The sequence below is a fragment of the Phymastichus coffea genome, unplaced genomic scaffold (assembly GCF_024137745.1).
Source record: "Phymastichus coffea isolate CEN01 unplaced genomic scaffold, Cenicafe_Pcof_1.1 PCOF00119, whole genome shotgun sequence".
Classification (NCBI taxonomy): Eukaryota; Metazoa; Arthropoda; class Insecta; order Hymenoptera; family Eulophidae; genus Phymastichus; species Phymastichus coffea.
The window spans coordinates 116,839-143,415 of NW_026706930.1; the positions used below are offsets into that span (position 1 = coordinate 116,839).

At 44.7% G+C, this 26,577-nt stretch overlaps 1 protein-coding gene across 9 annotated transcripts in view; it reads right to left on the minus strand.

Moving 5' to 3' along the window:
• Nucleotides 1-26,577, minus strand: part of LOC131671082 (cyclic nucleotide-gated cation channel alpha-3) — a 131,316-nt gene that overhangs the window by 86,504 nt on the left and 18,235 nt on the right. For 7 of the 9 annotated variants that reach the window (XM_058947240.1, XM_058947238.1, XM_058947239.1 and 4 more), the window contains exons 1-3: nucleotides 25,332-25,748; nucleotides 12,740-13,273; nucleotides 11,560-11,983 (exon numbers count right to left, since the gene is read on the minus strand). In XM_058947240.1, coding sequence (XP_058803223.1) covers nucleotides 11,560-11,941 — 382 coding nt within the window. In that variant the 5' untranslated portion in view covers nucleotides 11,942-11,983; nucleotides 12,740-13,273; nucleotides 25,332-25,748. Of the gene's footprint in view, nucleotides 1-5,534; nucleotides 5,780-11,559; nucleotides 11,984-12,739; nucleotides 13,274-25,331; nucleotides 25,749-26,577 lie in introns of those variants that run through there. The other 2 variants (XM_058947236.1, XM_058947242.1) reach the window with 2 other exon arrangements.

Genomic DNA, 26,577 nt, shown 5'->3' on the forward strand with positions numbered 1-26,577 from the left:
CAAACGAAGGGCGTAGCAGAGAGAATCAAACTCTCACCAAACATGTCATGCGAATATAACTCGATACTCGTTCTCTTCTATCCTCGTCATCTGAGCGAATGGCGCCGGCACTGCCGCTTCGTAGAGTGCCGATACAGTGCTGGTAGCACTAGAAGCTACCTCTCGAGGTATACTCGAGGAGAACGACTTCCTCGAAAGGCTGCGGCGTTTTATCCCCGTAGATATCTGCCCTTCTGCAGGCTCGACGAAATCCCGGATTCGCCACTAATTTAACGACCTCCTGTCGCGTGCCGGTAATCTCGTTGCTACGGATCGGTGCTTTGAATATATATTTTTACCGATCCTGCACATGCACTGCTGTCCAAATGTGACGCAAGAACAAATTACGATTATTTTGACATTATTCAGCTAACGGTTCGAATATCGCTTCAAACCTGCATTCCCGAATGTTAGTCGGCGTGCAAATCATCCCATAATTTTTATGTCGATGCATTCCAAAATGTACGCGATTTGAGAAATCTTGTGAAGCTCGTTGAAAGGAATCATTTCCTACAAACACCATCAAATTAATTTTCTCGTGCGTTAATAGCAGTAAGAAGAATCATTGGACTCGAGAGCAAATTATCCCTCGATTACTGATCAACCGTGTGCCTACTTTTATTTTCTCTGTGCTGGCATTATCCGTGAGCGCGTGAAACAACAAACGCGACCACCTCTCGCGATAATAAATTTAAGGCAGGCACGCTGCGCTCGACGCCGATTCGATCTGCAGCCGAAATACAAGATCGCCGAGTAATGCTCGGGCGTCGCGAGTAAATTTTAATTAATCGTCCACGTGCGTTATTAAGCAAAACCATCGTAAAAGCAGCTTGCCGCTAGTGCTGTTGGCCGTTGTCTTAATAGTAGAATAGACGATAAAAAATTACGAAACCCCCGCAGCTAAATTAATTTTAGATGTGCACCCTCTACGTTCGCCTCGTTAAATGTCTCCTGTGCGTCGATAATAAAGCTGTATTAAATTTTTTTTGCCTTTATTTGCTACGCTGAAGATCCTACGATGGTAGTCAATTTTGCGTTTATATTTTTTATCGCTCGCTTGCAACGTCAAGTGTGTAATGCTTATGTGATAATTTCGTTTTATACGCCAGGTTAACCGGTATGCGTTAGCTGGTTAATATGATTTTTAATTACGCTCTAAAAATAATTCTTAAAGTAAGTCTAATAATTCCATCATATTTATACAAAGAAATGTTGAATTGAAACAAGTTAATCACCGTGATAGGCTTCAGAAATACTTGGGAAGCTCGCGCGGCTCAGACTGAAGCTCGACCGAACCAAGTCCAAGCAAGCTTGAATTTCCAAGCACAAGCTCGTTATTAAAAAGGTATTTAAGACCTTGAATTTTTATCGCTATTAGGTAACTTGGAAGGATCAAAGTAGCACCGTTTGTCTTTGTAGCGTGCTCGAAGAAATCGAGCAGTCATTGAATGCGCAATATGATACTCTCTTGCATCTGCAAGCTCAACGCTCTACAGCCCAGCAAACGAACGAGAATAAACGAGCGAGCATTGCTTGGCAGGGGAAAGCAGTACCGAGTCGTGCGAAATCAATTGGAGCCGGGCCGCGCAGCTGCTTTCGAGAGTTTAACCAGCTAGCCGAACCTCAATGAATAATTGATCAATTCTAACCTGCGCGTCGCTCCGCTACATCTACCTGGGCAGTGCGTTCTGCTCAAACGATCCGCGCGGTTAGCAGCCTTCAAAGCCAAAGCAGCGCAGTGTTTGATTTGCTTCGCTATTTTAGCTTCGCTTGCACGCGCGCCTCTTGCGATTCGCATAAGCCGACACAACGCGTCGATTTCATTTCAGTCGTGCACCCGATCGACGCTCAATTATTTGTTCGGGACAAACAAATTTATCGGGAAATGGAGTGGCAAATGATCGCAAAGCGAGCGCGCTTGGATTTTCCAAGTTTTTCGCATGAAACTGTACGCATATTTAACGAGAGCCTCGACAACTGCAGCGTAAAAAGTAATCGCCGATGGATCAGAAGATGAACTGCAGTTCGAGTCGCTTTGCCAAAGTTCGTTGTTTGCCAATCGTCTCTCCATTCATCTTTCAAATCTAAATTGATTGCCTTGCGAGCTTAAGTTATAACTTTAGAATCGCAGCAAACGAGCGGGGAGACGGAAAAACGACCCAAACACAAATTCAAGCAATGAAATCCGCTGTGCTTGTCCATACGTACAGTAGCCGGCACGTGCCTCAATATCGTATAATATTTTTCGATCGAGGACTCAAAGCTGCGATCGTAAACTACAGAGTAAGCCGAACATAAACGCTGGAGCGCGCGTCTGCTGAGCGGAGATAGTCGTAGGAGAACAGCGCGAGGACATACTCGTATCTCCTAATTTTCCGTTCGGCGGAACGAACCGCGCGGCGCGACGATGGTCCTTCAAGCAGCGCCTCTACAATATTCTCTTGCGTGCGTTGATCGACTTTCTCCGCACGGCTGCGATTCAGCTGTCGAGTTATATTATTCGAGCTCTTTCCTTTGCTCTTTGACTCGCACTTTCAACCACCTATGTTTCGCGATAGCCTCGAGCTTCGGCGCGCAAAGACCATGCGTTCGACTTTCTCAAACGTGGCGTCGAGGCACTCGATCAAAACTGACAACAGAAAGACTTGCTTTCCCCCTCGAGTCTCGTCATTTCCTCAATTCTCATACGTGTATCGATCCATTCGTGACGCCCAAATTGCCATCAGCTAAATAACTAATCTCATACGGTTCGCTCGCTTTCGAGCTGATGTGTACAGAATCGTATTAACCGACGATGGATAAGCGCCTACGGATTTTTGGTCGTTAAATGCCCGCGAGCTTTCCCGCACGCCAGTGTAAAACTGTAACTATAACTCACGACGAGCTGCAGCAGAGTTGCGATGTACGTGGCGTTATTTACCCAAACGAAATTTCGGGAGCGAGAGAGAGAGCGTGAGCGGCGGAAGAGGGGGCAGCATACCGGGGCGAAGCCAGTCGTTCTGCTGGCCTAGTCAAACATTTGCTCTTGGCAAGGGAATGGTTAATTAAACTTGGCGTGGCAAATACAGACAAGTTTGCGATTTGGCCCAATTTAATTTAAAGCCACGACCGTTAGGAACACCCCTCTTCCTTTCACCACAATTTACCCTCTATACTCGTCTACACAAAGTCCATCCGTCGTTTATCATGAGTATGGTTTTGGCGCTTCTCCGGGCTTTATCCTTTATCTCTCTATTTTCTCGATTTTTACGTATCGATACGTCTTTCGAAGCTAAATTTCTTGTTTGTTTTTGCGTCAGGGAGCCTCGATGCAATTTAATTTATTGTCTGCAATCCAAACTCTTCGCGTGCACAGATCGATTCGCAATGAAACTTGGGCCAATCGCAAAGACAACGTGGAAGAAGCTCGACAACAGTGAAAGCCGCATAAGACATTTTGCCACATCTTGGAAAAGCGCTGCGGCAGCCTCGCTGCTACGAAGAGGAACGAATATTGTGCATTCTCGATCAAAGTGATCGTCGAGTGCGCGTACAAGAAAAGAGAAGCACTTTCGCGCGCGCGCGCGCGCGCTCACAAACATCCCTACGGATTTATGAATACGCCGAGGGCTGCCGGTATACCGCTGCTCTGCCTTCATAAATCAGCGTAAATATAGTGGAAGCGCGCAAGCTCCCTCGCGACAAGAGCCGAGAGAGCGTTGCTTCCGTCGCAACGGCAAGAGTAGGAAAAGGAAAAACAAACAAATGAGAACGCGCGAGGCCTCGACTGATAAATCCAATCGACGCGAGCGAAATTGTTTTTCTTTCGAGGCGACGATGCGCCGCGCGAGTGGAGGCCGATTCTCAAATGAATTATCAATCAATTTCGGGCGGACCGCGCGCCAAATGAAATTTTAATTAATAGAGTCAACAGCTGCGCACATGCCGAATAGTGGCTGCGAGGCTCGTAACGAATTATACACTCGAGCGTTGGTTTCATGCGGAAATCCTCGCGACGGTGCGACAGCGTGCTTCTGCTCGATCGGCAGTTTGCGCAATAACGCGCTTGACGGCTGTTATTTGCGCAGTCAGTCGTAAAAAATCCACCGATCAATTTGCCGCTTCCGCCGTAGGTATACAGTTCAACCGCAGTTTTCGCGCGAGAAAACCTCCAACTTTCTATATTTATAAAACGTCCACGGGGAAAAACTTTGCGAGCGCATCTCGCCAGTATTCTGCACAAGCTTTTCCATCTGGTTCGCACGATTTTAAAGTAAAGCGAGGAAGGAAAAAAATACGAACGCGCGCATACATCCCGAATGGCCGGCGGATTACGAGAGTTTCACTCGAGGAGCAGCAGTCGATCGGTTTCTTTACGGTGGGCGGCCGAGGGGCTCTCAGTGCCGACGTGTGCCCTTAGCGTGACTTTTCGCTGCCTCGCCCGCGCTCAGGTACTTAAATACTTTGCCGCGCCAAACTTTACCACGGGAGACATCGTGGACAACGAAATCGAATCGTACACCAAAAATTTATTACTTGGAACATTCTCTCGCTTCTTCTCTCAGTTGAGCCGCGTTCTTTTCTACGCTCTACTATTCCTTTGCTTTTTTATGGCAAGTGATATTCCGTTTTACTAATGGCTTCGCGCTGGCAATGGATATTTTCTTTCATACGGGTGATCAAACAGCAGATCTGGTTTTATTTCGAAACTTGGTGAAATAAAGTAACCGCAGTCATTAAAAATACATCGTTTCAACTTATTGACGAACCAGCTCAACTAGAATTCGCAGTTGGACAGTGTGCGATTAAGTCCCGTGTCGGAATTTCAAAATCGCAATAAAACATTAGACCAATCCGCAACATCGACACAACAAACGGAAGGGGGTTTATTTTCGCAGCGCTGTATCACACCGAACAGCCATCAAATAATAATCCTAGCAAAACAGCATTCGGCTGTACCGAGGCAATATAAGCCATTGGAATCGGTATACCGCGTTTAAACTGCAAGTTTTCAACGGCCGCGGAAGGAACCAAATAAGTCACTTTGATTGCCGGCCGTAAACTTAAAAATACAAAAGTAAACTAACTTTTAACTCGGTTGGCGAAACGCGCCCGCCACTCGCGCGCAACTTTCGAAAGCTTCATCGGAAATCCCAGGGATTTAGCAGGGAGGGAGCGCCGAAAGGCCGGAACACGCTTGGATGTTTTTCGTAAATTGTCTCTCGGGAGTTTTCGGACCGAAATGAAGAAAAGAGGACGCATAACGCCCGTAGCTTCACGGCAGCTGGAATACTCGAAATGCCACAGATATCTCGATGGAATTCTAGCCGCGTTCGAGCCGCAAAGCAGAGCAAAAACAGCGAGAGACAAAGCTCGGCCGATCTTAAGATTTTAGATTTTAAGTCGAGAAGTTAGATTATTCGTGCTAACCGGTGCATTCCAAGCTTTCTACGTCTGGCGTTACAATGGTACATCTCTCTTTTTATCTCTCGCTCGTATTCGCTTCGATGGCATACCCGTTAATTTGTAATTTGGCGACAAATCTGCCGGGAGAAGAAACCAGAAGACAGCGATTGTCGAGGAGGAGGAGCGTTCCGGGCCCGGGGAAGAGAGAAGAAAGCATCAGCTCAAAAATCACGATCTCTGCTGCAACCAGCTGCCATTACATGCCGCTTCCACCGTATAATAGTAGCAGTGAGCTTCCTTTCCGATCGACGGGGGAAACGACTGGCGGGTCTCTCCTCCCACAGACAGTCCATTTCTGGAAAAGCACCCGAGGCGATAAGGCTGTTGGCGAAAGTGTAGGCCTGGAATTTAAATGGCTAGCACTAGAGATGCGAGAGAATATCGAGGCCGCGATATATATCGATCGATACTTTATCTCTCTTTCTTTCTAATGCGACGTCCATTCGACAAGGCTAATTTTTCGCGACTGTCTCCGCCAGCGTCGCACGCGCATCAAACTACCAAATCAGTTTTGCCTCTTTTTCGTTTCTGCTTTCGAGCTTATGTTGCCGACGAGTTTCCAAAAGCATTAATTACTTACTGTTGCGAAGCTCACACTCGATATTGCGTTCATTCAAATCCAAGCCTTGAAATTCATTTATTGAATGGCATTCGTGTTCGGCGCGTTCAACCGGCAGCCTGCGTGAGTTCAAACGTGAGTCAAGTTGTATGTTACATTAATAAACGTGACTTTTCTCCCAATTAAAACGATTTTACGGTAAGCTCGGAACGTTTAACTATTATACCGAACGCAATTTAACGTTTGGCACCGTGTAAATGCTGCAGCGTTTTCAACTACACAAATGAATCGAGACTGACGGAATGCAGCGAAAGCCCTCCGTCAGTTGGACAAATGTTGTTTGCGTATAAAATCACGAAGGGACGCGTTAACAGCAAATATTTCTCGCGCGCGAGAACCGATCGTTCAATCGCCGTCAATAAAAGCGTACGAAACGTGCCGCGTGCACAGGCTCAAACAAACGACGACGGAAAAAGTTTTTCCATACTGCATTTTCGGCACATCCCGATGTAAATCAGATAACGTCAGTCCCGCGCGCCGCGCGTATCGACAACGCACGCCAAATTCACGCCACTACCCTGTCAAAACTCGATCCGCGCGCCTCTCAGCGTTATGGCTCTTCCGAAGGATATAGTGGGCAAATATTAGAAAACGGTCGTGCCGACGACGTGATTTTCTCGAACAATAGCCCATCGGCCACAGCCGCGACCGTCGGTGGCGCGGTACTGCGCTCACACGCGTGTAGGCGTGCGACGCAAAAATTTCCTTGGTTATACGCATGGCTACAAAGTGAAGTCACCTTTACTTTGTAGCCACGCGTTAACTCGACTAATTGCCCTCTAGTACTTTTACTGCTCGAGACCCGCCATTTTTCAGCGCTCGCCTCGCGGGCGGACCGACTCGCTGATAAATATGGATGAACAACGAATCTCATTTGAAATTTGCGAGCTCTGATGGGATTCTGCGCCGCGGAACGGCGCGCAAAATTAACAACAGAGCAAAAAAAAATAATAATAAAAACACATAAACATAAAAATTGCTCGCGCCTCCGCGCTGAAAATTAAATGCTAAAGTATTTACGACTGCAGTTACTCGCAATTTCGTTCACGTTCGGGTGTTTAATATTTTACAGGGGAGCGCGAGCGGGCATCAACGTTCTCAATCGAATATGTAAATAGCATTTTTATTTTACATTCGTGCAATGAAGATAAATACGCGCACCGGAGAATAATTTCGAGCAAAGTAAATGACAGGGTATTTGCCCTCGCAGAAAAGAAAAAAAGCTAATCTAGGTAATTAAACAAACGGATATAAACAACCTCTTTTACTAACACAACAAATATAAACAGTTTGCTCGGTGCTTCTGTACGTTTTTAATGAAAAAGACAAACATCGGAAAGACAGCAGACACGTATGTTATTTCTCGTATAACGAAGAGCAAAAAAAGGCCGACCCACACAAAGACAAGAAGAGAGGCTTGGCCGCCAAAGGATTAAAGAAAAGCACGCGTCGCATTTAGGGCAGACCAACGACTTATCCAATCGATGCAATCCATCAACTTTAAAAATAGCTCACACGCGCAGTCTTCACCCTTATATATTTCAAGATAAAGCGCTCGTTGTTTGCATATTTTCTCGGTAAGGCCATGAATCATGTCGTGTTCTACGTATTCCAAGATTACGATTTGATAAAATAAAAAATTCTTCTCCAAACTGAAAGAAAATCGCGACGACCGATCAGTTTAAGAGTTTGAAAAAATAAATAAATAAAAGGCGAGATTCGCTGGCGCGACACGTACGACCAAAATTGGCACTTTCCACTGAAAATTTTTCTCTCGCGCGTGACCTCGACGAAAAGAGGCAACGAAAGCGGAAAGAAAACAACAATGAACGACTTGCAATTGGCGTTGCGTTAGCGGGGGAAAAAAGCTTAAACGGCGTAATTACCGAGCAATCAGGCTCGATTAAATTGGCTGTAGGTTGGCGTGTGCCACATCAACGCGGGGAGTAAGGATCAAGAAGCACACGCTGAACGATGCTTGCTTTGTTCCGATAAAGTCAATAAAAAGAAGGATCGAAGTTCCCTTCCCGCAACTTAAACACGAAAAGTGTGAAAGCGAATTAATTAAATTTCTCAAGAGCACTGTCTCTCTTGCCGAGCCGTAGCTCGATCTTTTGGGATTTGAACGAATCGCGCGCGCGCGCGCGCGCGTGATTGTTAATTGGCATACGAGTGTGTGCGTAACGCCTAGAGTAGAAGTGCGCGCGGGATGAACTCTTGGGAATGGCTAACTTTTACTCGCGCAGAATATTCACCAAGCTAGACTGCAATTTGAATTCCAATGGGTGCCAATTGTTTTGAGAGGTTTCCAATGTTTCACTTCCGCAAGTTCGTTTAGTAAAAGGAATTCATTATGCCGTTTTGCGTCTTCGTTCGTGTCTAAGTTCAAAAAAATAAGAAAGGGAGGGAGAATAAGTTCGCTTAATGGATTTGTAAATTGCAGAATGCATATTTAGTAAGGCGCTGCGTTGCTCGTATTTTAATTACGTTAGTGGCACGACGACGATGAGATGCAGTTTGTTGTTTAAGAATTGCCTTTGCCAATCTTTTCTTTTTAATCTTTGGTTCAAAGAGATAATGAATCGAGCACAACTATCACGACAAATTATTTGAGAAAATGAATGGAACGAAGGATGAATGAGCCACTGCCATAGAAATCTCGCTTTGAGGAAATACAAGAACGCTCAAATGAAAATATTCTTGATAACGGCAAATTTTAACTCTTAATTAAAGAGCTATATGCTTTCATCAAGAGATGAATTTGCCGCGTTAATTAGCGCAAATGAAAAATAAAAAGAAAAGCAATCAGCGTTACAATGTCACACGAGTAGAACCAAATATTTAACTGCGAAGCAAGGAAACGCGCAGTAGGTACATAAAATAGCCGAGCGGCTGATCAGTGGAGGGTAGGAGGAAACGAAAAGCATCTTACTGCATAGCGACGCAAGCGGCGGACAAGAGACTAGTGCACGAGCGCGTCAAAACGTAGCGTGGTCTAGAAAAATCCTCGCGCCGATTGTAATGTTTTTTATTCGCCGAGAAAGAAAAAAAAATTCTTGGTAGCATTAACTTGTGCGTCAAGTTCGCACATACGCTCGCTCGCGTAAGACGAATCAATCAACCGTTCTGTTTTCTCTTTTACCTCGTGGGACGAACGCACAGCGGCGCGATTCTCAATGAAATTGAGGATATCTGTTGTTTTTCTCTCTCCCCGGAGACGATCGCAGGATTAATTCAGACGTAAAAATCAATTGTGCGCGCCAACCGAGAAAGATGTTTCGGATTGTCGAATAAATCCGAGGAGAACGTTATGCATACAACTCCATTCGCTAATTGTCGAGCCTCGAAATCGCGAAGGACTCGCGCGTACCTGCGAGGTACGATTATTACGCTTGCACGGCGCAGCAGTTTCACACTGGTCAAGCTTATTATTTTCCACCAAGCCTCCTGCGAGGAAGTACATGTGAGAAGATTGCTGAATGATTTTGTTTTGTCTAAGAGCGATTAGCCGCGCAGTTTCAATAAGCGGTCGCAGGTGACAAGTAAGTTGGAAACATGAATAATGTTTTCAACTTAGTCTATATTCCAGGATGTTATATCGACGGAGGAGAGCTCAATGCTATGTTATTCTGTCAGCTCGTTATTCGGCTAATATTCTTTTTATTTTATCTTTTCGATATTATTCATCGTTCACTCCGATTTCACCGTGGAAATTCGCTTCATGCTCATACGAGGCCTTTTTCTTGATGTGCGGATTACTTATTTTAGATGGATGTATAGAGAGCAGGATTGAGGTCGCGCATAGAGATAGGATAGCGATGGTTATTTTTTTCGCCCTTTCGTATAGAATTACATATTTTTATTATTTTTTCCGTCAGCCTGCAAGCATATATGGAAATAATGGAATGCGTTAATTAATAATAACGTTTGTGAGCGACTTATCGACAATTAATCCGATAACATTAATGGTAATGATTGTCTGATAATTTTAACGAATAATGTTATTATCATCGGCATATATGTAATATACGTATGTGTCTTGTAGTATGAATGATAGAATTTTGAAATTAATGCAGCTCAATTTCTATAAAATAAATCAGATATTTTTACTGTAAATCCATGTGAAAGTAGATCCAAACCTCTCGGCTGCAAAAGAAGTCTCTGGTAAAGATGGTTGATGTCGATAATAGACATAATAATAATAATAATAATCATGATGATGATGATGATGATGATGATAATGATGATGATGATGATGATGATAATAATAATAATGATAATAATAATAATATCTCCCGGGGTGCTTTCGGCGTAAAACAAAAGAAATCAGCCGCAGAATAAAGCGCGCACACGTGCCTTTGGCGTTCCTCCAGCCCTCCAGCCCGGCGCTTCTATTTCCATTTAAGCGTCGCGCCCTCCTTTCTCGCGCGCGTCATATTTAATCCCGAGTGCCTCTCATCCGTTTCGTTTTATTAAATCTATTCTTCAGCGAGCCAGCGCGGCGCCTCGCGTATGTGCGGCGAGCGAGAGCCGGAAAAAAAAGAGCGTACCTTGCCCGCGCGTCAATCGAAAGACGAGGCGGACGACCTTTTCAAAACGGATCGATTCCGCCCTTCGCGCCGCCGTGGCTCTTCCACGCTGAATGTTCACGAACCGCGCGGAGATTTGCCACCTACCTGCTTGCGTCGCGGCATCGCCGCCGACTGTTTACAGTTGCAGCGTGGCTATCGCGAGAATCCAGACCTCGATCGTCCCGCGAAAGCCCGAGCGGAGCCGGCGAGAGTTGCGTTTGCCCGTTGCCGCTCTTGGGCCAATCAATTGTCGCGAGCGTCATCGAGAACGCAGCCTCGCTCGCGCGGCGCGCACGCTCTCGCCCTCTTATCCGAGATATGCCGGCGACCCAGGTAAATCATGGGCAATGTACGCGTGTCGAAGCAACAACCCTCGTTCTCGTGTAAAGTGCCTCGGGGACGAGGCATATTCCGTATCGGAACTTTACGCCGCGTAATAAATAAAGAAAAGGCGGGGAGGCTAGTATATTCATACTCCCTCTTATCTTCTAGAGAGAGAGAGAGAGAGAGAGAGAGAGAGAGAGGAAAGTGCTCGTGTGGCAGACTGCTTTGCGAAGAAAGGAATATGAAATCCTGGAGGTGGCGGCAGTGGCGGCAGTGGCGGCTCCCTCTCTCCAGAATCTCATTGTCCGAGGCTCTTTTACGAGCGTCGCTGCCTTTCACTTTGCTCGTTGTTATCCGACCAAGGGCCGAGGGTGCGAACGGGGCAAGGACGCGTGGCTTACGAATGTTTTAGTTTGCGCGTCTTTCATTGGCGCACACTGGCGGAAGTCTCTCCGGAGTTGAGATATATGCAGCGCGGCCGAGCGGGCGAAGCCCTCGCTCGGCGTCGCGTTTGGCGCGTCCGTCACAGTAAAGAAATAAGAAGAAGGGAAGAGAGCTCACCAGCTGGCGTGACCCTGCTGAGCGGTGCGGCCGGAGCGGGTGGCACCGAGCCGGCGATGCTGTACAGGGTCTGCCCACTGCCGTACCTGAGCTGCCCGCCGCCAGCCACGGCCACGGACACTTGGGCCGGTCCGTAGTGATGGTAGGGCGTGGTGGGCGTGGTGATGTCGTCGGCGCCACGAGCGATAACCGAGATTTCGTCGAGCTCGTGGCCGCTGTCGTAATGAAACAGACGCGTCGCACTCGTGCTCGCAGCAGCCCCACCAGCGCCGCCGTCGTGCGACTCGGATCTCGTGGAGCCGCTGCGACTCGACCCGCCGCCACCGCCACCGCCGCTACGGCCACGAAGCGACTGCACCAGCCGCTTGGCGCCGGACGACATTCCACGCAGGTGATCCAGTCTTACCTGCTTCCTCTGCGCCCCCTGCGAACCCACGGCAAGGCCACTTTCTTCCGTCAATCCGTAGGCATCCTCTGTCGCCGCTCGACGCCCGACCGTTGCCTCCCGGCCGCGCTCGCGCTCACGCTGCGTGCTACCTGCGCCTTTGCGTACGACAAGCGCGCATAAGTAGTCGGACAAAGCGCACGCTCGCTCGATTTCCAAGCTTGTAGCGTCATTGTGTGCGGGTGTCAAACGAAAACTTTGCGCAAACTGAAAAGGGGGAATAGGCTCAAAGAATCGCACGCGCGCTTTCTGCTCGTGAAGCTGTGCCAATAAAAAGCGCAGCGTGGCATTTCAAACGCCGAATGTGAAATTTTTAAAATCCACGCCTTTTTTCCTTTTTTTCTTTTTTTTCCTTTTTTTCAATTCGAGCAGCGAACTGTTGCGAAATATATGTACGACTTTATCCACTTAATCTGCTTTTTCAGCGCGCCTATATTTGCTTTTATCGCAGGTAATAACGCTCGTGGCTACGCAATAGCAAAAGCTCGCACTGAATTTGTATAGTCTCTGGCATGTACGTATGTATAAATGCGAAGTCGCGATCGAGCATTTCATTATGTAAAATAAACGAACGAACGAAGCGAACTTGCGTAATAACATTCGAACGATGATTCCGCCAGAACGAGCCGTTTCCGTTTGTATTCCTTTGCTGTTTCTTTCGTTTTTTAATTGTGCGCGCGAAGTCGCGTAGTCGCGGCTAATTGAACGCAGAGATGCAGGAATGAAAAAAAGTACCTCTAGCGATGCAAATGGTGCCGCCTAGAGCATCAGCGGCAGCGTCGTCGTCTCGTTGTCCGACGTGGCGCAGCTCCCGGGGGCGTGCCGACGTCACCGTAGTCCCGCGTCTCTCATGTCTCTTCTAGTTTTCGCTTCGGAATCGCACTCGTCTTCTCTGGCTTTGCCTCTTAGCTGTGCTCCTTGCAGCTGCGTTTCTCTTCGCGCCGAACTCTATTTACCAGCAGCAGTTCTGGCGATAGAAGAAGAGGACTCTCCTCCGTCGCCTCGAGCTCGCGACTCGAGACTCGTCCCGCATGACTTTAGCCTCGCGACTCGGGATCACCCGACGACACTGGCATTTTTCTTTCTCGTTGACTATGCCTCGTGATTCCAGACTTCGATCGTCCTGCTCGACTCTCTTTTTACCGGGCTACTCGATACGCAGATGGGTCCCAGGAGCCATAGTGCGGCCTTCTTTCCGCTTGCCAAGAGCAACAAGTGTCTTGTTGATCACAAGGCCTCCTACTCGCAGTTGTTCTCCTCCTCTGGATCCTATCGTACACATGCACATAAAGTGTCTCGGTTACATATTCTTGCAGATGTTCGGGTTTGTGCGATTGAAGACTTTGTGGCAGTGTAAATTTTACGGGATGTAAAAAAAAGTTGAGTGAAAGCGGCATGTAGCTGACAAACGATCCCATTAATCTTATGATATTTCGGCTATATCGAGAATACACTGCTGATATTCGAAAAACGCTCGAACGTCACAAAATTTATCTCAGGATTCCGTGTTATAGAGGATATAGAACGTTACGAAAATGGTCTTATTTCATTAATCAGTATATTTACGTTAATGACGATAAATATTCCATCGATTTACGAGAAAAAAACTGACTCATGAAAAACAGATTTAAACTACAATTATTGTCAAGTTATAAAACGATGAAATTCAAGTTTGAAAACTAACTGGCTGTATGGACACTGACTTTCAATGATTTTTTTTTACGATAAACCATGTACTCGTACATGCAACGAAAAGTTGAAGCACAAATAAACGTGAATATTCACGAACTAAACTAAGCTACAGAATATTACACGGAGTGAAAGAGAATTGCGAGCTGCGAGATCTTATCGACCTACAAATTATTTCAACTTTTAATAAGCTGATTATGCCATAAATCGAAGAAATATTTAATCTTATTATCCAACTTTTTGCGAAGCTCGAATCAAAACGATCGACAATGTGGGCTTTGAAGCTGGCTTGTTACGTTTACATTTCACCACCCGTGAGACGCAAATAAGTTTCTTTTTCAGAATCAAACATATTAATCGAGTCGCAAACAAAAGAAGAGATACCGAGTATGAACGAAAGGAGAAAGTAGACGTGAGAGCGAAAGAAAAATAATAGCAATAAAAATAAAAGAAAGGACAGAACGCCTCTCTCGACAAAAGGCGAAAATTGTCGAGCCAATTTATTTATCGTAGTATGTGTCGATCGATCGGCCGTATATCACCCGTAATTAAATTTGCCAGTTCTCCTCCCTTGCTCTCTCTCTCTCTCTCTCTCTCTCTCTCTCTTCTGCTTTCCTCGAGCTTTGCATTTTTCATGAACGCCCCGGCTAAAAATAATACGTCAAGCCAAGCGGACGCGACAGCTCAATACCCATCTGCGCGAGCTAGCTTTTATTCAGTGTGCGCGGCTCGCGGAAAAGCGTCGACCTCGAAATACTATGGATTTCACCGATGTCGTTTTTTTTCCTTCCTTCTTTGCTGATGCTTTGAGAAGGTTTTATATGTATCAGTTTGACATTTAAAATATTTTATTTTATCGGTATTCGATTGGATACGTCCAAATAATGCCTAATAGCGGTAATACTTGCATATTTGCCATTAAAATTGCAACATTAATGGGCAATGACGAGAGATATGTTGAATTTTCAGGAAGCTTTATTTGCATCGAATAAAATTTGATTGCAATAGTAATGTAATTGTTTGACACACACGTTTCTCATTGCGTGCCAAACACCAGCTTGATTGGAAATGCGAACAGAGTTGCGATAATTAGTAGATAAAACAACAGATCATAAAACCGATTGTTGTCGCATAGTACGATATTTATTCTCGAACAGCAATTGTTCGATGAGAAAACCAAGTCGGCAGTTGCCCGCGATAAAGTACAGCTACGCTTGGTAATTCGGAAGCAGGATCAATTGGCGCAGGCGCGTAACCAGCGCTATATAACAGATTCGCGATTGGGCCGAGCTGCACGCGCGCGAGTAACACGCCTGAAAATCCGTGGCGGCTTCTCTTCTGCTGCGCCTCCGCTCCTTGCAAACTTTATTCGCACGTGCGAAATTGCATCGTGAGCGCGCTTTGTTTTAGCCCAATGAAAATTGAATTTTTACGCGCTGACTCGTGCACCTCAAGTACCGATCTTGATTCCTTTCTTGGGATTCGCATTGCACTTTTACCATGAACGAGCTTTTGTGTTTTAGGCAAATTAAATGAAAATCTAACGTTATAGGCGATGAGTAACGGATTATAAAAAGTGTGTATTGGTGAAAATAGTATTATGCTTTAAATAATTTTCTCATATTTTATTATTTTCTGGTACACGTTCCCTATGTATTTTGCATGGATCGGTGTCCTGTTAAACTTCAAGCTCCGGAATTTTTTCAAATTCTGTGATCAAATTCTTCTATTCTCGGAAAGCCAGGTGATAAAAAAGATATGTCTTTGGAAGCAATATAGTTCAGAAAAGCGTATTTTTAAATCTACAATGACAAAGTATTCAGTCGACGTCAGTATTAAAACCACCGACGAAGCAAGCCAAGAGAATGAGTTAGGGCTTTAATTAAAAATTTAATTAGAAAATTACAATTCTCAACGTAAAAAAACATTAAAAAGGAGGAAAAGAATTAAAGCCAACTGCTTCGTAAAGATTTCAGATGAACTGTTGGTAAAGTTTTGTATATGCTAAGTAATGTTTTTCTTTTGGAAATAGCCGCAGAACTTCTCATAAAAATTAAATTTGTTTATATTATCTATTGGAATTGACAAAGATCAGTTATTATCAAATAAAAAATAATAAATCTTTTCATCTAAACAGCTTATAGTTGATTTTGAAAGCTGCAGTATTGTTTGAACATCCACGGTGGAAGAAAAAATATAATACACTTCCCTTAAGGGTAAGAAAAAAATCTTTTAATCCCTAGTCAAAAACCTCCTCTGCATTGGCAGTATTGCTCCTACCCCAAAAATCACACACACACATGCGCGCGCGCGTACGTATCGATGCCTTTCGTCGCAATTACAAACTATTATTTCGCTTGAAAAAACAAAGATCATCCGATCGGTGAAAGCAGAAAGAGAAATAAGCAATAACGCACCCCACAATGAGAAAAGCTCAGAGGGCAATTTTCCATGCGTATCAGGTGTGTGTCTGGCTGTGCGCGGAAGCTAAGGTTAAAGTTTTTGGCTAAGAGAGAGAAAGAAAGTTGCCATGGGAACGCGATAGGAGGTTGTACTCTCTCTCTCTCTCTCTCTCTTTTGATCAGCTAACCGTGAACCCTGATCAAGGCGCAATTTCGCGCATGTTAATACACACAGCAATTCTATATGTCGATTATTCAATGACGTGAAATTATCAAGCCTCGTAATCTCCCGAGAGATCAGCCATCAACTTGATGTGAATTCGAATTATTGCTTTACTACCCACAGGTAATGGTGGCTGTGAGCCTGAAAACCAGACCTCTAATTTTTCGAATCGATTCATTTTTAGATTGCAGCCGTATCAAATATGGTCTTCAACGAAAAAACGATTTACTGTTCGAGATGAAATTATACCAAATTGATGACGTTGTTAACTGAAAAAAGGAAGTTAAATGTCATAATACATTTGAAATATCTACTCTTATTTTTGAAGTTTGAAATAATGTCGAAAATAGAAGCATTCATTCGCAAAAGAATGACATTGAAACATAAATCAACATTATTTCCATTTCCGTCTCTGCAAATAAAAAAATAACTGCAAAGAATTTTGCAATGCGTGAATTGCTAGAGCTCCCTGTAGCTTTAATATCCACAACAGTAATTTTTCAACCGGCGTAAATTCCTAATAACCACACTCTGTCTGTTTCCAAGCTCGCAAACCGTTTTGAAAAATACGAAAGTTAGGCTGGCGAGTACGCGACTAGTCAAATTTGAACGACGTCTGGAAAAGCACCGCCTCGAAAGAGCAAGAAGGCGAAAAGCTCGATAACCGTCAAATTGAGAAAACATTCCAAATCGTAGTGTTTGTATTTATAATGGAGGAGTAAAACCGATCGAATCAATTTAAGGCCAAAGCCCTAGGGTGTGTCCGTATATACACGCACACACACACACACGCACACACACATACACGCACACACACATACATGAGAACGAGGAAAGGCGAAGAAGGAGAAAACAAGTGAACTTGGTTGGTGCGAGGACGGCGGTGTTGACCGTTCTTATCGAATGATTTGTCGCAGAACCGCTGCTGGTGAGAGCGCGAAAAACTTTATCTGGAAAAGTCACAGGGCGCAATTGAACGCCAACCCGAGCAGCTCTCCTGCTCCGTCTCTACTCGCTCTCTTCCTTTCGCGCGCAAGCGCGTCGATAAAGAAGTTTTCAGCGCTGACGTCCCTCTCTCACTCTCTCTCTCTCTCTCTCTCTCTCTCTCTCTTTTATTTCTTATCGATTCGCTCTCTCTCTGTCTCTCTCTACCTCTCTCTCTCTCTCTCTATCTTTTATTTCTTATCGTTTCACGCACTCTCTCTCTCTCTCTCTCTCTCTACCTCCCCACGTGTTTTTCACTTGGCACTCATCGCGACACATACCCCGTCGCGCGTTCGTTTGCTCGGCTTTTCTCTCGTCCTGTTTTCTCTCTCGTCGCTGCTTTAACGAAGCTACGCGCCAATAAAGCGCTTTTCACGCCGAATTGATCGCAAATCCAATTACGACGCGACGTTTCTTTCAAGCGAATTGCGAATCGAGATTCTACGAGAACGCAAGCGCGGTCGTACGATGGAACAACTGCGTGCCGTGCGCGGCCAGGGGCAAAGTAGGCGCAACATAAAGTGTCACGAAGCGGCGGCGCCGTATACGCGTCGATCGCCCTCTCTTTTCTCCCTTTGTCGAATCCTACTAAAGTGAGTCCAGGCAGGAGCTACATACGTGTATTCTTTCTCTCTCTCTCTCTCGCGGCCAGATTCAGCGGCTGGTTCGTGATTTATTGCGTCTTGAAAGAAGCCGACCGTCCGATGCTTCTCTGGGTGTAGCATCGATTTTTCAAGTTTGAGAAGTTGGCTTTCTCGCGAGCATGCACGGCGAACACACGCGACTCCCATTGTGCGTTTGCATTATCGAGTATGAATGCAATAGCCTGTGTGTACTGTTGAATTTCAATGTTATTGACGTGATACTCGGAGCATTAATACAGTATCTAGTTCGCGATTTGATTCGAGTATTGTAGTGGTATCGTATTGTTGGAGATTCGGTATTGAAGGTGTAAGTTTGGCCAAGAAATTCTGTGACTTCCTGGAAAAACTGAACAGCTCGCTTTTTTTTCGATAGACTTAGCCAATTTTTGTCGTATAGAAATTTTTCGATCACGCGCTTATATCCTCTTATTCACAGCGTCGTCCTTTGAAGAATTCATACAATTGAACTCTTATAGAACTAACTCTTTCTGTAAGAATGCTATAAAGTGTTTCAAAATCGTCGCCAATTCAAAATTTTCAAGCAGGAGATCTGTCCACCTGTTCCGGAAAGTCATAGAATGATTTGCCAGACTTGTTATCGTACAAATTGAAAATATGATGTATCGTGAAGGAAAGCTGCTTGTGAATAAAGGCACGTCTTGGAGAAGCTCATTTTTTCCTTCCTCGACAAGCCCACAGGAATATGAGAAAAAAAAGTCATAAAAGTTGATCGTCGGTATAATGAATAATTTACAGCAGCAATCAGCCATAAAGCTGAAAAATTGATAGGCACTAACGAACAGCAAATAATAAGGTTATAAAAAAAGCAGAGAAAAAGGAAGCTCGTAATTAAAGTATAGCGCAAGAAGAAGCTCTCACGTAGCCATTCTAGTTGATATATATATATATACATATACAAAATGGTGAGTCTCAAATTTCAGCCCATTATTGACGTACACCTGCCCAGGACAAGCAACAACAACAGAAGGATTTTCACGTCGAGAGCAAGAGAGCTATCGGTTTCTCATCGCTCCCCAGTACGAGCGAGCCAGCGAAGCGAAGGCTCTGCTGTCGATATTCGTAAAATTGGCGCGCATGCGTGAGCGTAATGAACGAGAGAGAGAGAAAACTGCTCTGCTTGGAAGCTATGTGCGAGGCGAACGCAGACGCGCGCGACCATAAGCAATACTCTTTTTCTCTGCGTTCAAGGCTGTGCGTAAAGCGAGAGAGAAGAAAATAATTAAATGCGAGTTTCGTCGGGGGCTAGTTCGCGCAAGTGCAAACGGCATTTTTAATATGCACCTGACATATGCGATGACTCCTTTTTCGCTGCTCGAAAATTGACTAACTTTTTTCCCTCCGTGCTCAAAAGTCGAGCTGTGCGTTTTTCTTTTTTTTTTTTTTTTTACGGTGGCGAAAGTTTCCGCGCACCACTGCTAATGTTAATGGCTTGTTTTGAAATACCAACTTTTTTGACCAACTTTTCTTCAACATCAATGCAGCGGTACGACATCGCAAAATGATGTTGCGTCGCGGGAGTGCAACTGTATAACGTGCGCGCATTCGAGCGAACGTAAAAAAATGATATTAATATGAAGATTGCTTCCTGAGGTGGAAAAACAAGCAAAACAAAAAGAAAAATAAGCGGTCGGTGATAGAATGTCCAAAAAAGGTAAATATCGCCGAGCCGGCTGCATGTGTATTAAAGATTCGAAGAAAAGTAGAGGCGAGAGAAAAAGAAAAACGAGAAAAACGGAGCTCACAAAGGAATACACAACGGAGAGAAGCAGCGGCAGACTCTTCCCCACTGGCTCCGTTGAAGAAATGCGGGTGCGCTCTTTGCATGGAGCAGCGGCAGCGGCATAGACGGCCGCAGAAGATTAAATGCCCTTTATCGAAAATCGATGTGGCCGAATAGCGAAGGAGCTCTCGCGCGCGTGCATCCTTCTCTGGATTTGTTTGGTCAGGCGAGCGCTTGTTAAAGCCGACCTTCCCTACCGCGCGACTACGCTCGGCCTCGTGGAATTGAATTTTGAAAGGCGGGGGGCCACGCAAGACAACTGTGAGAGATCGACAGGTTCACTTTTTCCCCCCTCCTCTCGTCTGACTATGTAGCTCGGGAATGGACTTTGTCAGCGATCCGATGGTTATGGAATTAGATCTCGCTTTGCTTTGCCTTTCCACGATTGCCCTTTCATAGCCTCGTCTGTGTATTTTGCCAGGGTACATTTTCGATCGTGTCAGCTGTATTGAGCTCTCATGGATAATTCGAGCTCTCGCTGGATGTGTACGGTCATTTGTCTATTCATTATTAACGTGATCCTTTCGTTACTGGCGATGACGCAGCGAATTTCATTCATCACCGGCCACCTCCACGACTCGTCAAACCACGGTCCTTTCGCACAGCGTCCATTTCATCGTTGTTTTCTTCTTGAGACGACGCGCGACTCGAATTCGCGGGAATTCAAATCTAAACATTGCAGCCCGACCGACGAAAAAATTAACGGCGTAAGAATATCTCCTGTCGTTCCCCTCGGGATGGAGGTGGTGCGAAGTCAACAACGAGCTTGCGGCAGGACAGAGAAATTAGTCTCGTTCGTTTGCCGGCAACACTTCGCTGCCGCTGCTGCTACGATACCCGAGCGTAATTTACATGCGCGCAGCCCGGCATAACGACCAACTCTGCCGCCGTCGCGGCTAAAAATGTCAGTTTTAATTAGACGAGCATGCGCCACACGCATATATATGTGCACAGTGTGGTATAACTGTATTTGCGTCTACCTACGTTTTTTTTCTCTGTGTCAGATTTATAAGGGGCTTTTTTTCAGATTCTGCGCGCGTACTAGAAATATTGTATTTTAAGTCAAGACAAAAAATGGGAGCATGTATAGTTGAGCTTTAGACCGCAATTCCAAGTTTCTTGTTAAATTTCGCTCGTAGAATGAATGATGCAAAGAGCTTGCAAATCGAAAAACGACTGAGCTAAATGAAGGTAAGTCTATTATGAGGAAAGATTACTTTTCAATTCCCATCCAAGCCGTTGCATTCATTTACATTGAATTTTCGCACGAAATATCTTTTTACAAGTAGCGCAACAGTCGATTGCAAATCCTTTTGTACTTCACTTTGGCATTACGAATTAAATGAAACTAACATTATATTGCACATAATTTTATGATTCGTAAAATAGTTTATTGTGCTGATCAATGTTTGTTTATTTCATTGAATGAACGTGCAATTTTATTATCTAGTACTAAAAGTATATAAATTTACGTAGAATTATCATTTGACTGTTATTCCGTTGGCAGTCAAATTTTAGCTCACAGCGCTAGCAAACAAAGCTTTTACCTTTATCGAGTAAAATACAATTTAGTATAATTTTAATTTGTAGCCAAAGAGCGAGGTACAGTGTCTGAAGTAACGAGCTTTCGTCCGAAAGAGAGAGAACAGGGAGCAGATAACAAAACTCGAGAGAGCCTTGAATCCCTTTATGTTAATTGGCTTGCGTCACTTCCGGTTTTGGACCGGAGAACGTACCAGCAACAATGTCACCCGTTTTTCTTTCTCGTCGTTGTCGCTGATTAAAACTCACGTCGACACGTAAAAAGAAGAGGCGAGAGAAGAAGCTTCGTTTAAGCCGCAGCGGCGAATCGATCCGTGAATTAACGCTCGAGAGAAACTAGAAGAAAGCCTCTTCTTTGCCATGCAAATTTGGAACAATTTCCAGTCTCTCTCTCTCTCTCTCTCTCTCTCTGTCTCTCTCTCTGTCTCTCTCTCTCTCTCTCTCTCTCTTTCTCTCTCTCTCTATTTCTCTTCTTTGCTACGTTTGGCGCGACGCACAAAGGACAGAGACAGTCTATACAGTACAAAAGTAGGACGCGCGAAAATTAACCGACTCCAGTTGAAATGGTTGAGTGCTGTACAGACTACCACTGTTCGATGATGCAAAGCCAGTGACTGCTCCAAAATGAGAGACAACCAACTCTCTCCAGTAACAACACGCGGCTTTCTACTTTCTCCCAACTTTGTCGCTGTAGTTGCTTTTTCGCCCCCTCCCTCCCTTCTCCCCCGCTACTTTTTTTTAATTTCCAACTCGGTTTCGTGTCGAGTGACAATGACTTTACTGTACTAAAACCAACATTGCATTTTCATAATTATTTTTCCAGTAACAGCAAGACGAAAACACGATGACTTTTAAAAAGAGTCTAATAACATCCATAAAAAATTAAAGCGAAATCTGGTACACCTGTCCACATAATTTTTCATAATAAAAAGAGAAACCTTGAAATATTTTCTCGTTCGAAATTCTTGTCCAGATGCATCTTCAGCCCGCTTTCATCAAAACCTGTAACAGATGAGTGCCCCAACAATCCACAACCTCTAGCCGTTCTATTCAAATTTACAGCCATGCTATTTTTTAAACTCAACAAAAAACCTGAATTCGTCAGCCACTCCCTCACAATCGACAAAGAAAGCGTGTGGCTGTTTGTTTGGCCAGTCGATCAGCGAAACCCCCTTCCCTCCCTCTTCTCACACACGCTGTATGTTTCAGTCCGTGCCTCGACGTGTTATCGCTTTCGCGAGCGCATTACATTCGATAGCCGGAAAACGCGAATTTTTACTTTTTCGGAAAATCTGGCAATGCCTTTTTGCCTCGGTCGCAATCATATTGCGGTGATTTTTTACTGCGAGAGTTGCACTGCTACGAATATAAATTCGTACGAATATAAATAATTTCGGTACTTATCGGTACTTCCGATGAGGGAAGGCATGTCATTTTATTTGAGGAAATGAAATAACGGGTCCGTGATATTGTTTTTGACATTGCTAGTTGGGCGTATTATATTTCGATGTTCAAAATTAATGGGACTTTTGTTTCTTTTTTTTTTCTTTTTTCTTTTACAGAACCCTGTGCAAATTCGGATATCGATGTATAAGTAGTACAAATCTGAAAACGGTCAGACATATGTAGACGTACCCAAAACCATATTAGTTAACTTGTTGATAAATATTTTCACGACAAATATCGATGATACTGTGATAAACAATGAAACATACTCGTTAATTAACAGTATGTAATAATAGCAGTAAAATGTAAGATTTTTTTTGAAAGGTTGAAAAATATTGGATAGACAGAGAATTGAAAATCAATTTATTTGCTCGCCATCGGTCGACAGAGGCAGAGAGAGAGAGAGAGAGAGAGAGAGAGAGAGAGAGAGAGAGAAAGACCGTTACGAAAATAACACCATTAAATAGATTGTGAGCTCACATCAAACACGAATAATAGCTTTCGTGCTGCGCGCGCAGACGACCATTCATCAAAGGAAAAATAATAAGAAACAATCATACGGTGTAATCAATAATTCACCGAGGAAGACAAATCGATTGCAGTGTCGGAGCAGAGAAATCAATAAAGTAGATGCATATCGCAAGGAATCTTCCGGTCTATCGATTATATCAGACGACACGGCGCGAAGAGACACGCGGAGAGCGAGTCCGCGTGTATCGGGGGTCCGCAGAGGAAGAGGAGAGTAGAGAGCGCGCTCACGAAGCTTAAGCAATAACAAAAACGGACAGACTATCGATTTGCCCCCTTCGTCCGTCTCCCAATAAAACATCCGTTCGGCTTTGCGATATTTCCAAACGTCGTTTAGTACGATTTGAAGGAACCTCTGTATGCCAGCTTTCCAACAGGGGACGAAAAAGAAACTACGCCTAAATTTACTCTGTCTAGGTTTATTTGTTGCTGGTTTCGTGCGATATTCAGCAAAAGTATCGCCGGCGATACGAAGCCAATGGTTTTTCTTTGAATTTTGCACTTGCAGCTTCGTCTGCACTGAAATAAAGGAAGCTGGAGAAACGCGTGGACTGCAATTTTGGTAAGCAGTTTTGGCAGTGCTTTGCAGATACTGTCGTAATAATTTGACAAATGCGTCCACATCCATCGAAAATTGCTTAGTTCTGTATAAAAAGTGAACGAAACCAACTATTTGCTCGTTCCTATCTGTTGATCCAAAACAAAAGAAAACCTCGGCAAAGTAGATGCAGGGAGCGAGGGCGATGGTAGTTGACGCAAAGATACAAACGACATCCGACTGGGCCAGCACTAGCGGCATTTTCGCGCTCCTCGCGGCACGTAAACGCATTTAGCATAACAGCTCGTTCACGTGGCATTAAAGTTGGCGTATCAAAAAACTTGCATCTCTCCCTCTCTCTGTTTCTCTTTTGCCGTCGCAATCCATCAAACTTTGGTGCAAAGCAAGACCGTAAAGTGCGGGCCTGGTAAATCTTGCTCGCGAGCGATGCCGTAGAACAAGCCTGGGAATCAATTGATATTAAGTTATTTTTAATCGCACAAGGCTGCTGCCACGTGTACAAACACACGAGCTAATTAGCACTTCGTCTTTCTTCGTTCTTTTTGATTATTAATATTACGACGGTGCACTTGACGGTGCACTTGACGGAGATGCAGAAATTGCACTTAATTATATAATCGGAAATGTCGCGGACTTGTTGAATGACTCGAACGAGAGAGCCGAACGTCTCTACTCATATCTGCTCGTACGACTCGTTAGAATGGCTATGACGAAACGCATCGAATAAATCGAAAACGACTGGGCCCGCCGACTCGGCTCGCTGCTTCATTCGTAATCCTGCGCGAGGTAAAGAGCGCGTTGTCAAATTTGTGCTTTTTCACGAGTTGGCCCTTTAACTAAAGGGTTCATTCTCGTCGCTTTCACGCACAAGAGCGCACAAGAGCGCACTTTTCTACTTCAAACTTATCAATTTCATTCTCATTTTTCTATTTAAATAGCGGTCCGTAACGAATAGAGAGATGACTAACGACGCTATCCAGAAAGTTTTAGGAACAGAGAAAGAGAGCGAGAAAGAATGATACTGTGCTGCGTTATTAATTGAGATCGTCGTTGGATCGAGGAGATTTATTAGTGCTGCTTCGAACGAGCATATCAACAGACTTGAAAGATACACGTACCTTCGTGACGCGTGATATTGGTGTTTCAGAAGACCAACGATTTTATTATACAACAGAGTGATATTCCATCCAAAGTTACAATCATTTGTTCGATTTTCGTTCTGCAAATCGAACGATGAGAATTTCTGTCCACGCACGTGGATCGTAAAAATCTTTCTTTTCTAACGGGAATATAAGATTCGTGGATACTGATAGAAGAGAAGCGTGTTTCAGCACAGCCGTCAGAAAAGTTTGGTCGCAGTGAATGCCTCGATAAAAGTAAAAAAAAAACAATCATTTCTATCGTATGCTCATCGGCGAAGCAAAAAAGTGTGCCATGAGAGTGAAAGGTGCGCGAGGCAGCACTTGTCCTAGCCGCAGTAGCAGCAGCAGCAGCGCGTGAGATACTTACGTTGTCGTAGCTTGATGCAGATATGCGGCGCGATCGATCTCTCGCTCTCCCGCTCTCAGACGCACTTTATAATCGCGCACTCAAATAGGATATATCACACTGGTTGTAAAACGGCACACAAAATTATTCGAAACGGAACCAAACGAGAATAAAGGAAAAGCAGACAGCTCTCTTGGATGACGAGGCGACACACACTTTGACGGTCACGATGATATCTCTCTTTCTTTCTCTCTCTCTCTCTCTCTCTCTCTCTCTCTCTTTCTCTCTCTTTCTCTCTCTCTCTCTCTCTCTCTCCCTCTCTTTTTCTCTCAGCGGCACAGTTTGTAGGCAGTAGCAAACAAACCAAGGGAAAAAATAACACACACGCGAACGAGTATGAGAGTGTCGACGGCGGCGGCGACGAACGACAGGCCCGGGAAGCGGCTTGGCTCACACTGATCATCACATCTACTACTCTACTCTGGGGCTGCTGCCCCCGCTGCTGCTGTAGCTCTGCGCATTGCCATCCCTCTCTCCACTGGTACTTGCGCAGCATCCGCTAACGCGCAGGACCGGAGAGAGCCAGAGCCAGAAGGTTAGTCGACCACTTTCCTCCCCCGCAGAGCGAATCGCTTGCTATGCGGAAACGACCAGACACACTCTTGGCACAGACTTAGCTATACCTCTTTTTTCTATTCTTATGCATGCTCCAAATAATCCTTGAGATTACTCATTTCCAATGTTCATGACGGGACATCGGCGGGCCAAACGAAGTCTCTCGTTATATTTATTTGCTGGTGTGGATTGAATCTTTGATAGGGTTCATCGAAAAAGCTCTTAAACGCTGCGTTTTAATGTAGCGGTCTTCATCAAGAATTTACAAAGTTCTAAGTGCTTTCGGTGAACGTTAGCCTAGTCTATTTCCAGATATCGATTCTCGTTTTTTCAACTATCTCTCTTTCTCTCTCTCTCTCTCTTTCGCTCGCTATCTCGGAATAATCCTCCTTCAATAATCCATCTCCGAATATTTATTGTCCGAAAGTCAGAAAAACATAAGGATACGCCCGCCCGATAGTTCAATTGCACGATGACATCAACGCTGTTGAGCCTGAAAACTTGGAAATTCAGGGAGCGTGCATAAGGGAAAATATTGACTCTGGCGCCCGACGTACAGTTGGAGGATGCTGTTTTAAAGCAATACCACTCGATTAACACGCCGCACTGCTGCTGCTGCTGCTGCTGCTGCTGCTGCTGGCAACTTCTCTTG